The sequence below is a fragment of the Brachionichthys hirsutus genome, chromosome 20 (assembly GCF_040956055.1).
Source record: "Brachionichthys hirsutus isolate HB-005 chromosome 20, CSIRO-AGI_Bhir_v1, whole genome shotgun sequence".
NCBI classification, from domain to species: domain Eukaryota; kingdom Metazoa; phylum Chordata; class Actinopteri; order Lophiiformes; family Brachionichthyidae; genus Brachionichthys; species Brachionichthys hirsutus.
Window position 1 is genome coordinate 2,233,297 of NC_090916.1, and position 17,201 is coordinate 2,250,497.

Here is a 17,201-nt window from a genome sequence, read left to right on the forward strand (position 1 = left end):
TTAATTTATATATTTATATCTAATGATTTTAAACATAATCAATGCTGCTGAGCAAACTACTGACTGTATTAAGCATGCAAACACAACATGCATGCTAAATGGAACAAAAAGAAAGACAGGTAGCAGTACACCCTGTAGGCCACTGAAGTCTGTTCTACGAATGGAAATGTGAATTTATAATCCCCCCCCATCATTTTAAATTACAAAAGATATGTAAGAAATCCATTCTGTTCCCTTATATAGAATGACAAACATTGCAAACTCATTCCAGATATATCTGCAATTACTTCAAACCTCAAATTGTTAAAAAGAGTACTAATTTTTCTAGTTTCTTTACAATAAACTTCAACTACAATAAATGTTTAATTTAGCTGTCAAATATATTTATGCATTCATATATAGGTTAAATGAAAAGAAAAAAAAACCCCACACGACTATTTCATATATTTAAATTTAATAACAGCTTAAAAGGCCCTCTAACAGTTTTCAGGGAAGACCGACAATGTGGGTGGTCTATTGACCGGGGAAGAAGTCTCATTGACAGTTACAGAAATGGTTTGATTGCAGTGGTTGCCTCAAAAGGTTGTGCAATGACATTAATTGAAGGGTACCATATTTTTTTTTTATGATTCTGTTGAAACACAATTCAAAAGTAATTTTTTATGATTCTGTTGAAACACAATTCAAAAGTAATTCTACCTTACTTATGTCCTACCTAGAGTACATACAAAATTGTAAAGTACTAATCATAAACAAAGAGGAGTCAAAGACAAAGACATTAGATGTCATCTTGACCTGACTAAAGCAATATTACATGGCAATGACACATTATTTTTATGATGGTGAAACTTTTATTTTTAAATGTCTGCAAGACAAAGGAAAACCGAGAGCAGTTTTTTTCCGAGACATATTTCTTTAGTACGTATAAAATAAGGTCTGCATCACACAAAAACAAGTTATGCGTTCATAAGTAATTGAAATAATGTATGTACAGGACAAATAAAATGGAAATGAAACAAAATCTATGAGAACTTAAGTTATATTTATCATCTTAACAATGCTATGAATAAAATATTCTTCCACTCTGTGACATTTGCCATGAAGGGTCGCTCACTATGCCGTGGATGGCTTTCAATTCAAACATGGTCTTCATCACTGGTTCTGTGTGTTTGCTGATAAATGATGATTGTTGCTTGGTCTTCAGTTGTTGAAAATTCTGATTTCTTGAGTGGAAATTCTGGAACATTTTTGTTTCACACGTTCAGAGACGAAGAGGAGAAAAACAGGTGCATCAGCAGCGAGAGAAGAGGAAATGGAAGAGCTTAAGACAGAGTAGGGAATCTGAATGTTGGGACGTTGACGGGAAAAGCTAGAGAGCTGGTGGACATGATGATGAGGAGAAAGGTTGATGTGTTGTGTGTCCAGGAGACCAGTTGGGAAGCAAGCAATGCTGGAAGCTTAAGAGCAGGATTTAAGTTGTTTTATAACGGAGGAGATGGAAAGAGGAATGGAGGAGGCGTTATCTTGAAGGAAGAGTTGGTGCAGAGTGTTCTGGTGTCAGATAGACTGAGCATCCCTAGCAGCGAGAGAGTCGTGATTGGAGCAGACCTCAATGGTCGATGGTTGGTGAAGGAAATAGAGGAGATGAAGACGTGATGGGCAAGTTTGGTATTCAGGACAGGAACCTAGAAGGACAGACGGTGGTGGATTTTGCCAAAAGGATGGAAATGGCAGTAGTTGACACTTATTTTCAGAAGAGACGAGGGGTGACCTACAAGAGTGGAGGGCGGAGCACACAGGTGGACTAGATCTCGTGTAGACTGAGCAGTTTAAAGGAGGTTGGTGACTGGAAGGTCGTGGTAGGAGAGGGTGTAGCCAGCCAGCATAGGCTGGTGGTGCGTAAGATGACTAGTGGTGAAGAAGATGAAGAGGATTAAAGCGGAACAGAGCACAAAGTGGTGGAGACTAAAGAATGAAGACTGTTGTGTGGCTTTCAGGTAAGAGGTGAGAGAGGCTTCGGGTGAGCAAGAGAGGCTTTTCTTTCTTTTATTTTTATTTTGTTTGAGCACTTTTTTTTAGCAGTAGCAATTTTAACACAACAAAAAACAAGTGATCCTCAGCGTCCTGAAGACTGGAATACAACAGCTAAGGTGATCAGGAAGAAAGGTAGGAGAGTACTGGGCGTGTCTTCTGGAAGGAAAGGGGATAAAGAGACCTGGTGGTGGAACCAGGAAGTGCAGAAGTGTATACAGGAAAAGAGGTTAGCTCAGAAGAAGACTGAAGCAAAAACCCCACCTTTAACGCACAGCGTCAGCCTCGTCGACCCTTGCCATTTTATTGCTGTCGAAATGTGCCACTTCACTACCATACTGTGGATGTATAAATATCAGTGCACTTGCTTGACAAGTGGCCTCATCTTCAATGCAAAAGAAACCATTTGTCAGCATGAGAAAATGGAACTCATTGAGATAACATATACTGTAAAAATGAAAGCACACTCACTCAAAGCACACATCATGGGTAATTACGTTCCACTCTAATGTGTATTTGTGATCACTTTGTACTGGTGAGTTGACTATGGGATCGGCCACATTTGTAAAAAAATAATATTTTTTTACGGTTAAAATTTGCTGGGAAAAAAATATAGAAGTTCAGAAACATTTCAGTATTTTTGGTCATGATGAGCTGCTGTCATCTTGAATTGTTACTATAAATGCTTTAGGTTCAGCCCCAATGCATTCAAATTAAGAAAATACACCCAGGGCATCTGTTGAAACAACAACAACAAAATAACAACAACTCAAGAAAGACTCTTTTGTATGTAACTTTATTTTCCATGTAAGTCCGGTATGCTTCAGCTAAGAAACAACACTACACGACTACAGTAAAGAAAGTATGACGAGTATAAAACAGCAAGAAATACAGCGACAAAACACACAAAACCAGAAGAAGCACGGAATACTAAACTACAAATGTATGGGTGCATGAATAGAACATATTAAAAACAAGATATCCTGCATCCTTGAAAAGTAAAGGACTAAGAATTTGATAACTCTTGCTGATCACATTAACATGTTTCAGATGAGCTTCAGCAATTTCACATTCTGGACACCTGCAGAAAGGAAAACAGAGATTAGTGATGATTACTGAGATCAATCAATTAAAGATCACTCTGTGATATCTGGGTAACGTTTTCCACCCTATAAACACATTTAATATAATCAATCACATTCATTTTGATTACAGCAAAATTCTTTCACGTGGAGTAACGTACTGTTAAACCGTGTCTGCATCACAGTGGTCATTAAGGGTCCTATTCATCAGTGTATATTTGTTGTCCCCGCAAACCTTAATGACGTTATGTTTGAATTATTCAGAGCATTTTAATTACACTTATTTCATGTACTTAAACTATGATATGTAAGACAAATCATTTTCCAACTATTTGGCTCGCTGACGAATGATGAGACATGATTAACAGAAAGTATTTCAATTAAGGGCATGCAATAAGACAATACTTTAGATCAAGTATTCCAAATATAAGCAATTGGATACCATTCAATAAAACACACATTCCGTATTTCTTATCATTTATAGCTCAAGATGATAAGCCTCAGCAACCACCTTCACAACATCATGCAAAAAAAAAAAGGAACACACCTTTCAATGAAGGGACAAACGGAGGATGATAATCTTCTTAGAAATATTTGGTTCGGTTGAGAGCTCTTTGTGCCAGCTGGCCGCTCTCATCCGTTATTCTCTCCCAGTCCGTTTGACCCATCACAAAACCGATAGCGCGCTTTCGATCTGCTTCCTTCTGCTCTTCAAGATCAGCCCATCGGACCTAAACGAAAAGAGCAGGCTTGTACTACAAGCAGGGAATGGACGGACAGAAGCAAAGCCAATAAGGCGTATTATCCAACACTAAATTACTCTAATAGAATACATTGTGTGTTTTCCAACTGGGACAGACCCCCCTACCTAGATTGTTACATTCAGTGTTTTATTGATGCCTCAATTGCACCCCCCCTCACACACACACACGCACACACACACACACACACACACACACACAATGAGACCAGCAACAACAACCGTAGTACAGCGTGACCATTTACCCTTTTCTTCCCCGGTTCAGACATGCGTGAGGCGTAGTCGTCTGGCAGCTGGAGGAAGTCATCCAGGCCTCCCGGGTCTTCCCGCTTCCTCTTCCCGCTGCTCCCTAGACCGTCCAACTTGTCTGGATGGATGGAAAATTTATTTTAAAGTCAACTCTGGACTCTCAAAAAGTTTTAACTTTTCTCATATCCTTTAAGATGTCTCATATAAAAGTGCAATAATCAACATGCTATGCAATATCGAATGCATTGTCTTTGTACAGGGTATTTTTTTGAAGGTAAGGTAGCTTCGCTACAATTTTTCTGGTCAGGCTGTCTGACAACCTTTTACAGCGTGCCACATTCATGCTGTTCCATTTATCTTTGACTGCTTCCCACAATCAGTCACTGCACCCAGAATTACTTCCCCCAAGTTTGACCTTGCAGTGTGCCAACATGTTATTTATGGGGTTGAGACCTGGGGACTGACCGGGCTAAAATATCACCAACAGGAAATGTAGCATATCGCTGTACTTTGCATTTTATTATTGTCATTACCTTACCTGTTATATGCTGCACAATTGCACCAAAAAATTCCTAGTCTGTGAAACTAGGTGATAGGAGAGTGTCAGCGAGAATAAAGGGAAATGTCTACAAGACAGTGGTGAGGACAGCCATGATGGACGGATTAGAGACAGTGGCTCTGAGGAAAAGACAGGAGGCGGAGCTAGAAGTGGAGGAGATGACGATGCTGAGGTTCTCCTTGGGAGAGACCAGGTTGGATAGGATTATAAATGAGACAATAAGAGGGTCAGTGAGGGTTAGACATTTTGGAGACAAGGTCAGAGAGACCAGACTTTGATGGTTTGGACACGTCCAGAGGAGAGACGGGGACTATATCGGTAGAAGGATGCTGAGGACGGAACTGCCAGGGAACAGGGCTAGAGGTCGACCCAGGAGAAGATACATGGACGTAGTGAGGGAGGACATGAGAGTGGCTGGTGTTGGGGAGGACGATGCAAAGGACAGAGTGAAGTGGAGAAGGTTGGGTTGCTGTGGCGACCCCTCACGGGACAAGCCGAGAGTACCGATTGTATCTCTTTGCCACTTTAAAGCACTTTATATTTTCCTTCTGTACAAATTGTGCTAACAAACTTGCCTCATCGTATCTGAAGATGATTTTATTTTAAAAACACTGTAAATGTCTGACATTGTTTTCAGGCCGTGACAAATGATGAGATGATTCCTTTTCTCAGACATCGCATGGATAATATAATTACAGAAAATACATACAGAGCCACAAGACATGATCACATACTGTACAGCAAGAGTCAAACTGGGGGCATCTCTCATAATATAATAAAAAACTAATATAATAGAATACCTACCGAGCTTTGCCTCAGATGTGTCCATCTCCCACTTGCTTTTTGGAATGTAGGCCTACATTATACAAAGACACACTGCAGTGGTTAAACATCAGGGTGATACAGGGACAAGAGGGCGAGAGAGAACAGGCTGGCTGAGGAGGGGGACACTCGCTTACTGGTAGAAAACCAAAGCAACAGACGGATGAGGAGGAAAAAAAAGGACTAAACTTGTTAACACATATAACATTTGCATGTAAATGTCTTGATGTTGCACGTGAAGAGGAACTACTGTGTACATTAAAGACTCCATTGTTGTTCGCTGCATGCAAAAGTGAACAACACCTTCCTTATTTTATTGTTTACCTAAGAAGATAAAACACCAAGACAAGCAGTTCAGTGTTCAAACCATGCCGTTGCCGTGTGACATATTTTACATCACGAGGAATTCAGTGTGTCGTACCGGAAATACTTGCATTAACTAAGCTTCAGTTTTTCCTTACTATTCCTCTGCTGCCAATGTGAACTGGTGCTACTAAGCTGGTTAGTCAATAGTTAGTGATCCAATACTCTTAGAATCGAGCCGAGTGCAACGTCTGCCTTTAACCTGAAAGAAAAACGGCTTCGTGGATTTTCATGGAACTTGATGAGAACGAGGGGCATGTTATATGGACAAAACCTACAATTAAAACAACTACAGAGAGATGTGTGTTCTAGAATACAATAATACTTACACATTTATTTAAGACATTCTATTACTGCTTTATTTACGATTATTCTGTTATTCTGACTGGTTTTCATTAACTCGGATACAATCCTGGTCAAAATGTAATAAATTGTTGGTTTGCATTGACGATTGCTTCCTCTGAATAAACCTTTTTTTAGGTTGCTGGGACATTAATGTTTTCCTGACAGGAAGTCTTATGAGGCATTAAAAAAAAAAAAAGAAGTTTGCAACAAGTTAGAAAAACTATGTTTAAAGAGACAAATAGGCTCCATTTGCTGCATGTATGAAACACAAAATAGTAATTATGATGGTATGATGGAAAGAATAAGTGCATTAATGCTAGACACCCAGATTGTGCTAAGAGGGAGCAGCTACTGCATGCTCTTATTACATTTTGCATAGACAAACATCAAAGTGAAATTCAGTGAAACATAAAATCCCCGTTAGACGTATTCACGGGTGACAAACACAAATTGGACATCGTCCAACTACCAAGCAGAGTGTGGCAAATTAAAACAGCGGTACAAGAGAGATAGGATAACACAACACCATCTTAGTTGCAAGAATAGGGCATGAGAGGGAGCATTTGGTAAATAATGAATGATACTCATATGAATAGATAATCAGTGCTATTTTGCTTCCCTTGTCAGTTGTTTAAATGGTACATAGCAACCAAAAAAGAGCAACTGACAGGAATATGTTTTATTCAGTGGACAGACACAGACAGATGACTTTGGATCGAGTAGTTCTGTACAAAACCAGGATAAGAAAAGATTGATGTAAACCACTATCTGTTTGTAGACACTATGATGTCTGTGCAATATTTGTGATCTGTAAGTATTTTGTGTGAATCCAAAAATGTGTCAACCTTAAATCCTATTGATATGTATTTTTATGGGTCCTCTTCTTTTGGCTTGTCCCTTGAGGGGTTGGTCCAGAAAATCAACTTTCTCCACTTCACCTTTGCATCGTCCTCTCCTCAACATCCTGCTATGTATGTTTGGACATGAATGTGCAGGTACGACCCGATATGGTCCCTTTTTTTAGCTGCATGCTTGGACAGGCATTTTCAATGAGTCAGGTTTTCACAATGAAATTTTATGAATTATTATTAACAATTTAACGTTTCTCTAGTTTCTTTATATTTCACTAGATTATTCGTACAACAGAAGTGAAAATAAATCAAAATCTGAGCCAACATAACACTTAAGTGCCTGATCATAAAAGCCACTGGAAATAATTTCCCATAAATGGGAACTTTGTATTAGCACAATCAGTTGTCTTATTTTAAATTGTAGAATTTTGTAATGATTTACAACTAATAATTAATGAGCAGTTAATTGGGCTAAATAACATTAAAAAGGTTATATATAAATGAGGCACTGCTAAGTATTTTCTTTTTCCAAGTGTACTCTGTTTTAAATTCTTTAAACCATTCTTTAGATTCTTTGATAAAAGTTTAAAATGACATAAATCCAGGACTTACACATTCAATCTCTTTCACAATGCTCACACTTATCTCGAAGGTGGTGCATGATCAACCACATACATTTAAGATTAAATGATTTGAAGTTTAACAAAACTGCAGTTGCTTCTTGACTGAATAACGCAATGCTGCTTCACTTTAGGAAAGATTGAAAGCAATAATTGATTGTCTCCCCATTGCTCTAAAATATTTCCTGTTTTTCATTGTCAATTTCATTATTACATTTGGCTGAATAAAATGGAGGCACGCAAATGCTGTTAGAACGTTCAATAAACGTACCCATTTTTTCAATTCTGTTTGATTACCGGTAAAATTAACCTGATCAACAAAGCCACAAAAAAATCACATGTCTAATATTAACTTACTGGATACAAGTTATGCGGTGGTTGGGAGTAACAATAATTGGAAATAGTGCTGAAATCTACGTCTATAAATTGAAACTGTGTCCTACCAGATCACTCTCTTCTTCCTGGTCTCCCTTGGGTTCCTTGGGCTCGTCATCGGGATTGAAGTCTTCCATTTCAACCTAATAACATACTCGGATTATTTTGGCTCATGGACCGATGAATACCTTTAATGCTATGAGTGTTGATTAATAAAACCAGACCTCTTCAATGGCTGCATCCTGAAGCAGAGATCGGATATCCAAGCGCACCATGTGACGTGGCGAAGCCTCCCAGTTGTTGGACATCTGTCAACACAATTCACCAGGATGACTTTCATGTGTTCTGTATGAGCGTTGGCTATCTTCACTCTCACATCATGTATCTGAAAGCCAACTGATCTTACACACCTTCAATATATCCTTAAGTGTGCGCCCATGGACATTTCTCTTTGCACAAGTTTGAGTGTCTGCGGTGATTTCAGCCACGTACACCTTGAAGAAAAAAAACAAATGGGATAAAAAATGATTAGTAGAGAAGAACGAGTAAAGAAATGTATTTATTTTTCTCCTTGAACAAAACTCACCTCAAAGCCTTTTGTTTTAGCTGCACTCCAAAACTGGTCAAAATGTTTAACCTTGTCATTAATGGTATCCAAAATGATGAAGGGGAAAAAGCCGTCATCTAAAGTCTTCTTAAACGTTTTAAGCATGCTGCTCCGGTAGGTATCCTCCATCTCTGGCTCATACTCGTATTCCAGAACCTGGAAGACACGCCTTATGTATTTAAAGGTTCAGAATGTCAACCACAAAAACTGAAATATGATTTGATGCTGCTCATCGAAGACAAATTAGATTTATGATTCCATGCATCTTGTGGAAAGCACCAGTTTGGTCCGGATACATTTTATTCAGGCTCACCTTGGTTTTGACCCCTCGCCCTGTGTCTGGATCTTTCTGAACTTTATCCACCTCTGTCATGAAATAGTCATCCAGAACAAGAACTCTTGGAGGGGCGCCACCACAATCCACTTCCTTATCCTAATTGAATATCAGGTAAAAGCAAAGTGTCTCTCTTTCTAATTGCTTTGTGAGTAAATATTATATACTATATATATCAATACATCATTTATTGATGTCAAAATATTTTAGGGAAGGAGCTACAAACAAGCTCAGAGTACAGTTGTATATTGTTGTTAAAGTTTGCATTATAATAATATCACATTATGATTGAATGGTTTGAATCCACTCACCCGTATGAGCTTTGCAACGTGACTTTTTCCACTTCCTGGAAGCCCTCTCATTATCACGACAATCTGTCAAGATATATATTTTATTAGTACCGGTACTCAATATTCCGTGACCCGCAAGGTGTGCAGGCTGTAGACGAAGCGATCGATGGTACTAGTACTCAATATTATAGCCTCCATTATAAGTAAATGAGAAAATTCCGATTATTTTGGATCACTCTCAAAATTTAATGGGACCACTGGAAAACAACCAAATGTGCATCCTCCAAGACAGATGATTCCATAATTCTTTGCCTGGGGTTGTATGTCTCAAATACTTCTAAAAGGTAAAAGGCAAGCAACTTGTGTAATGTAAAACACGTAGACAAAACAAAACACATATTTTTGGCTATCTACTGAAATGCTAAATTCAAAAAAATGGTTCAGTAATGGTAGGTAACGATGTACCCTTTCTGGTCGAGATAATCTTCCTGGTGGTTTGAGGATATCATCGATATTCTTGATTTCAGGCTTCTTCTCAACTCGTGGGGGTGGCTGAGGTGGAGGTGGGAGGAGCGGGGCATTGGGAGGCCCTCGGTCCTCTGGATGACTTCTTCTGTCCACTGAAACGTTTGCAGTTCAAGAATTTATATGAAAGGCATTTTCTCTGTTATACTTTATTGAATGTCCAGTGTTTTTAATACTGACTATCATCATTCAACAAAGAACATTTTTAGCAACTGAGACTTCTGACTTAGTTGTGTTACACAGGTGTATATCCGGTTATTAACAGATGGGACTGAACTTACAATAAGGTGAGGCGTTGTGGCCGTAGCGCTCAGATCCACTACCATAATGTTCATCTCGATCCCGACTGCCTCTTCGCTCCTTATCTCGAAGGTTCCGGTCTCGCTCTCTGTACCCCGAGTGTAATGGAGGTTCCAGTGGAGATCTACACAGAAGAGAACATTTTAAAAACCTAATTTATTAAACAGAGGCTTTGAAAACAGTCACACAAGTATAGCCAATGGCAATGTTATACAGTACCTGTCATCAATATTTGACTGAGTGCTTGAATCAAAAACAGACAAATAGAAAGGAATATTACATATGCTCTAAGCCAGCACGCTTTCGCACACAAAACGAAATCAGAATCAGTGAATTACCTTCCGTCTCTCTCTCTTGGGGGGTAACGCTCCCTGTCAAATCTTTCTCTTTCATATTCAGACGGAAGCATCTCCCGGTATAATTCTCTTTCTCGACTGTACTCCCGCCGGTCCAGAAAATGGTCCGATCTCTTTTCAAAGTATGGGTCTCTTCTGTAGGGATCTCTGGATCCAAGATGTTCTAGGACAAAGGCACATAGAAGTCAAATAACATTCTTAGAACATTTCAAAAAGAGGAAGACTCTGGAATCTTTACAGACAGTAACTCACCTTTTTCATAGCCTCTGTTTGAATGCATTGGGTCAGGCCTCAAAATAATCCTTTCACCATAAGGGGTCTGCTCAACAGTTGCTCCAGGCTCTGAAACATTGAACGATACCAAAATTATGAATCTTAAGGCTTTTCATCCCTTATAAATGTGCTATTCTTTGCTGCTTCTACCGTGTCCATGTCCATAGTCCACTGTCTTTGGAATCACCGTAGGAGTAGGTGCAGCAGGGAGAGTTGCCTTGTAGCCTGTGGCAGCAGATCTGGTATCCAAACTCAAAGCCTCAGTTAAAGATGTCTGTGCAGCAGCAGTCATTCCCTGTGAATGAAAGATTTCATATTACAGATCAATAAAATATACTTACTGGAAATGTCTGTAAATGTATGGTAAATAGTGTTTCAAGCATCCAACAACTCACTTTCAAAAGCTTGACGTTCACAGAGAGACACACCCCTTACTCACAAATTAATTAATACGTGAAAGTGTAAATTACCTTTAGAACATTTCTAATATCTGGTGGGATCTCCAGGCCTAGGAGACCAGCAGGAAGCTCTGGCAGGGTGTTAGTTGCTGCAGGATGAGGATCGGAACCAGGTGTCTTCGCCTCCTTCAATTCCCTGTAAACCCAAAACAGCAGAATTCAGGCTCAACAAAATATATAAAGTAAAATAGCACTATATTAGCGAAACACTAAACAATAAAACATGCATGTGTAAACATGACATATAGATCATGAATGGTGAAGGACAAGGAAATACCTTATAAATTTCAGCTCCTGAGCAGCTTTCAAGATAATCTCATGCTGATGTTGGGAGAGTGCGAGCACGTTTTCCCTGCCCGTTCCTTCTGGTTCGCTGTCAACTGAGCTCTCTGGCAAGTTGGGGACAGGTGCAGCAGGAGGTACATTTGGAAGTCTATCCAAATGAAGTTGTTCCCCATGCTCTTCAAAATGAGTTCTGCGATTTTCAAAGTCATCAGGATACCTTCTCTCTGGTAAAGCAGGAAGTCTTGACGACCTTTCCCATTCTGAAGGGGAAGGCTGGTATCCCGGCTCATTCCCGTAGTCGTGGATTCTAAGCTCTCCTCTTCCTCTGCCATGTTCATCGTGTGGATATGGATGACCTCTGTCTCTTTCATCCAGCCAGTGACCGTCTCTGTAAGGCTCTGCTGGTGGACAGCTCCTCTCAAGAGAGGCATACTCTCTGTCCCGTTCAGCACCATGGTACTTGGCCTCATTCAAATGGTCATCAGGATAGTCCTGTGGTGGCCGCCAGCCATATCCATCTTCCCCATGACAGTAGTCCTCAACGTAATCCTCATTATATTCCTGTTCAAGTTCTTCATGTGTTGGACCCGTCCGCAACATGCCTCTACCCATTCCTCGACCGAAAGGTCTCCTCCTCATTCTGCCTGCATCTGCCATTTCATGTGGAGGCAGAGGATAACCTCTGGCATGTGGCGGTTGCCACTCCCATTCTCTCTCCAGTCCTTCATCATATGACTCCTCCTCCACTTCAGGATGAAAAGATGGCGCAAAGCGTCTTCCTCTTCCTGCACCAGGATGCATCTGATAACCGGGGTCATGTCCATGGTACATGGGGTGGATTGTTGGATCTATTTCAGGATCGCCACAGTCCATTTCACGGCCGAATGGGCCACAATCTCCTGGCCATTGAGCTGGGCGTACGGGTTGTCCTCGTCTTCGGCGCATGTAATCAGGATGACCACGTGGGGGACGCCCCCGACTAGGTGGAAATGGGGGTCTCATGCCTCTCATTGGGGGTCCCCTTTCTCCCCAATAAGTGTCCAATTCCTCAGAGTACTCTACTGAGTCGGGTTCCTCCCAGTCTGATGGCTCTTCTCTTCCCACGGGAGCTGGTCCTCCTCTTCCCATAGTTGGACCTCCTCTACCCATAAACATACCTCCTCTACCCCTACCTGCTGTTGGCCCACCTCTACCCATAGGAGGTCCTCCTCTTCCCATATATGGACCTCCCCTACCTAACGGTGGTCCACCACTTCCCATTTGTTGGCCTCCCCTAACCACAGGCAATCCTCCTCTACCCAAAGGTAGACCCCCTCTTCCCACTGCAGGACCGCCTCTCCCTCTTGGTGGGCCTCCTCTCATGAATGATGGCCCTCCTCTACCCATAGGAGGCCCACCTCTAGGCTCACCATAATACTCTTCCTCTGTTTGGAAGTAATGTTCCTCTGGCATCCACATGTCTTCAGGGGGCATCTCTGATTCCTCATCACCAAACTCTTCATATGAAGGTTCTTGCCAGTGAGACTGTTCCTGTTCTTCTGGCGTCTCCATATCTTCCTCAGATGGTATGCAATCATAAGATGTTTCTCCCATCTTCTCGTCAAGTGATACAGTATTTCGTTCTGTTAACTCGCCACTGACACTCTGGCCACGCCCTCGTCCACGAAATTGAACAGGTAACGATGGCTGGCCTCGTCCCCTACATGTTTGTGGATGATCTAGTCTTGGTTGGATTTGGCCAGAAGACTGTTTGCCCTGTTGGATTCCAGGGGCCGCTGGGATCGGTGCTGGTTTGCTGTTTGTCAATGGTCCATCTTCTCTTAGTATATTTTGTACAGCGGATTTGTTGGACCCCACAGTCGATGTGGTAGTAACAGAATGTTTACTGTTGTCAGCTTTGGGTTTTTCACTGTTGTTGGAAGCATTCTTTTCATCGGGTTCCTCAGGCTTTGTCTGTGTTTGAGGGATGGGGGCATTTGGAACAAAAAAGCCTTCGGTTCCAAGCAAGTTGTCATCGGTCATGTCTTCAGCATTGGCATTTTTAGCTGGTTCTAATCGAGTCTTTTCTTTTTCAGCCTGTGGCTGCCCAGAAGGTTTTCTTTCTTGAGTCTTGGAATCATTACTCTTAGAATCAGCACTGGCAGCTTGTGTAAGAGGTGGTTTTGATTCAGGTTGGGGACCTTGCTGGTGCAGAGGCGAATGCTGAAAAGAAGGTGGGGGGCCAGGGTGCCATTGGGGTTGCTTAAACTGAGATCGCTGCAGGACTTTTGGTTGGTCAAACCTGGGGGGCCCAACGAAGCATTGCCTTTGTTGATCAAATTGAGGGGGGGCATCGAAACGATGCCGAGGTAGGTCGAGCTTCGTGGGGCCATCAACACTTGGTTGTGGCTGATCAAATCTAGAGTTTACACTGTGGCAAGTGGGAGAAAAGAACAATTAAGAAAATACTATTTTTAAGATTTAGAAATACAATAAGCAATTATTTTTGAGCTAAATCATGACAGTGTGATATAAAATTTCTACTTGAATGAAAATAACCAATGTAATTAAATGTCTTTCTTATGACAACCGATTATTGAATGTACAATTTTCATAAGGACAGAAATAAGCGCATTAATAGTAGGCGGGAATAATCCCAACTGACCGTGGACCTCTGAAACTGTTGAACGTTGATGGCTGAACAGCGGGAGGACCTGGGGGTGTCACCGTTCCAGCGGGGCAAACTCCTCTAACAGGGGGTCCTGCAGGTGCCTCTGAATGTGGCCTTGGACCTTGAGATCTGGGAGCGGCACTAACAGGTGACTGCTGCAGATCTGGTTTTACTGGCTGTTGCTGCATTTGCATATCTTGTCCAGGGTTTTGGCCATACTGCCCCATAACCCCGCTATTGCACTTGCTTGAGGCAAAGGGCACCATGGCCGTGAGAGTAGCGACCCTTTCCTGTAGGTGGGCATTGGTGGTGTTCATTTGCTCCTGCCATTGTTTCCACTGGAGCGCATAGTCCTGCAATTGGTCTTTGTGAGGATAGGTCTGGAACTGCTGATGCCACAGGATGAACGAGTGCTCCCAGTCTCGGAATATAGGCTTGAACAGCTGCAGCTGCATTTCATAGTGCTTCAGCTGCATTTCCGCCGACAGTGACTGCAAGAAAGGACAAATTGTGGGAATATCTGCAGTTTATTTTGGGTTCAGTAATATACAGGTGGAACAAATTAAACTTATGGGCTTCCAAAATGCTGCAGTTCATGTTATGAACAGGTAAAATGATCAAACAGGCAGTAGCTGTCAAACCACTGTTTGCTTACCTGTAGGTTTGCAGGCTGCTCAATAAGCTGCCGGTACTGTTCCAGGATCTGCTGGAGTTTTTCATGTTGCTGCATGAGAGCTTGGTATTGTAATCCGGCTCTCTGCTGCTGCACTTGCTGCCACTGTGCTGCTGCGGCCTGTAACCGCTGGAGGCGGGAAGCTTCTTCTGGGTCTTGCGGGACCTCAGGCTGTGAACACGGACAAAGCAAGATAGGAGCAAAAACACATCTACGTAATTTACAAAGACATTTGTTTGGCAGAATCCGGGGTAGCTTGTTATGGGAGAGATGATAAAACTCTGTCCCGTCCTGCCTTTCCACCTCACGTTCACAGAGATATGTAATTTGTCCATCATTTCATTAAGCACAATGTCAGGCCTGAATAAGTGAAAGTGCAGCATTTCTGCCTTGAACAGGCTAAAACAAAACCAGACCCAACAAGGCTGACTTTAGTGACATCTCTTGAGGGGATTGCACAGCTCTCCCTAGAAAGAGAACACCGTGTTTAAGAAACAGCGTTCCGGTTCAAATTGATTACAAAATACCACTGTAAGACCTTGGATTCTTTAGGAGGTGGTCCCGGGGGCTTTTCTTTTGATGTGGGTGGAGGAGGTACACCTTTTGGTGGTTCTGATGGAGGAGGCAGCGCATTCTCTGGGCGTGGCGGCGGCACCGGACGATCGCCCTCGTTTTGCTTCTGTTTGGCTTTCTCTTGCTTTAACCGCTGTAGATTCTGAAGATGCTGTTTGTACCAAAGCTGCTGTTTATCCTGGGCGACACAATGAACGTCTGTCAGACACTGTGCAAAAGGAACATTTCTTTCAAAACCTTATTTGACTTTTCTCCTTGAAGTCACACATTAACACGATCAACGCTAATAATAACAATTTCATATTGTTTTAACATATTCCACTGAAAATATTGAACCCCCACCCCCTCCCAACAATTTTGGCTCTGGATTGCTATTGCTATTTTTCATCCATAAAACTTTCATGCAAAGTTATGAGAAATCAAAAATGCTGCTAGAAATAACACCAATTAGAAAGTGGAAATATTCATACTATGATTGAAAAACATATGAATTCATTAAATTTACTAAAATCATAGATTAAAAAAAAAGCAGGTCATTCTGAGGGGATTAGGTGAGAGGCACTGCTAAGTATTTAAAGAACGATCACTACATGCACGAAATTGCCAAAGGCAGAATAATTAATAATCTCAAAAGTATCCATCATAATGAATAATGATTGTTTATATATATATATATATACAATCCACCACACTTGTTGACAGAGTATAATTTCAGACCAACATAAAACAAAGAATGTCTAAATATTGTGAAATTGTCAGCCTTAAGTAATAACGGAAAGACATTACCTGCAAAGGTGATGTTTTTTCGTCTTCTTCCGTGGATGTGTGCTTGCGATGATGATGAGGATGATGATGATGGTGATGATGGGGGTCCTCTCTTGCCTGAGAGCCGCTGCTCTCTGGTGGCTTTGATGACGGGGGCACCGGAGGATGAGGAACCGGTTGAGGTTCAGTGGGTTGCTTTGGAGGTGGGAGGGGACGAGCAGTCTGTGGGTGACCCTGCTGAGGAGCAGGAGGACCCATCGATGGAGGACGAGGAGGTCCAACGCTGCTCTCTGAATGTCCCGGTCCTTCTGGATGCCACGATGTCCCCGGATACCCAACCAGTTGCCCATCACCGAAAGCATTAGCATGATTAGCATGGTGCAGCACAGACTGGAGCTGTTTCTGATGCAGCATCTGCAGCTGCTGCATCTGCTGCAGGTGTTGCTCCTGCAGGCTGGAGAACAGCGACGCGCTGGGCGAGGCCTCCAGGCCACCGAACCCTGCTACCGGCCCTGCGTTGCCCCCAACAGGATGCTGCTTCCGGGGCCCAGACTCGGGTCCGCCGAAATGCCCCCAGGATGGGTACATTGCTGCAAAGGATGGGCGCACCCGGCCTTTGTGTTCACGTACTGGGCATCGATCAGCTGACGTCGGCCTACCTTAATGATCGATATTCCCGGTCGGGTCAGCTCGTGCTAAAGAAAGACTATGATAAACCCGCCTCAAAACAGACGGACAAAAATAAATATGTGTCTATCTGACGATGGCATTCAGCAGCTGATACACACTTCGGGCGCATGCTGATGACGCAATCGTGTCGTCAACGAGCGCTTCCGACTAAAGCGTTTGTAAATCAATCAAAGGTGTAATATGTGTTCATTAATTACGTTGAATAGAAATGTATAGAATAATTAAATAGTGCCAGTTCTTGTTTCTGTTTCTCAGATATTTATCTATTAGCAACTCTTGAAAAGCCAAAGACAGACAAAGCTAGCTATCTATCTATCTATCTATCTATCTATCTATCTATCTATCTATCTATCTATCTATCTATC

The 17,201-nt window shown here is 41.9% G+C and overlaps 1 protein-coding gene across 1 annotated transcript; it reads right to left on the reverse strand.

Moving 5' to 3' along the window:
- Positions 1-2,930: 2,930 nt before the first annotated feature.
- Positions 2,931-16,734, reverse strand: LOC137909584 (YLP motif-containing protein 1-like). The gene is made up of 22 exons (XM_068754048.1): positions 16,168-16,734; positions 15,347-15,559; positions 14,791-14,979; positions 14,130-14,626; positions 11,478-13,895; positions 11,213-11,336; positions 10,893-11,037; positions 10,722-10,811; positions 10,452-10,632; positions 10,333-10,356; positions 10,095-10,237; positions 9,754-9,908; positions 9,310-9,372; positions 8,978-9,097; positions 8,644-8,820; positions 8,468-8,551; positions 8,282-8,365; positions 8,126-8,200; positions 5,486-5,537; positions 4,119-4,240; positions 3,661-3,844; positions 2,931-3,112 (listed from the first exon to the last, which is right to left on the reverse strand). Exons 1-21 carry the CDS (start codon positions 16,732-16,734, stop codon positions 3,698-3,700), a joined length of 5,670 nt encoding a protein of 1,889 aa, XP_068610149.1. The 3' UTR covers positions 2,931-3,112; positions 3,661-3,697.
- Positions 16,735-17,201: the final 467 nt, after the last annotated feature.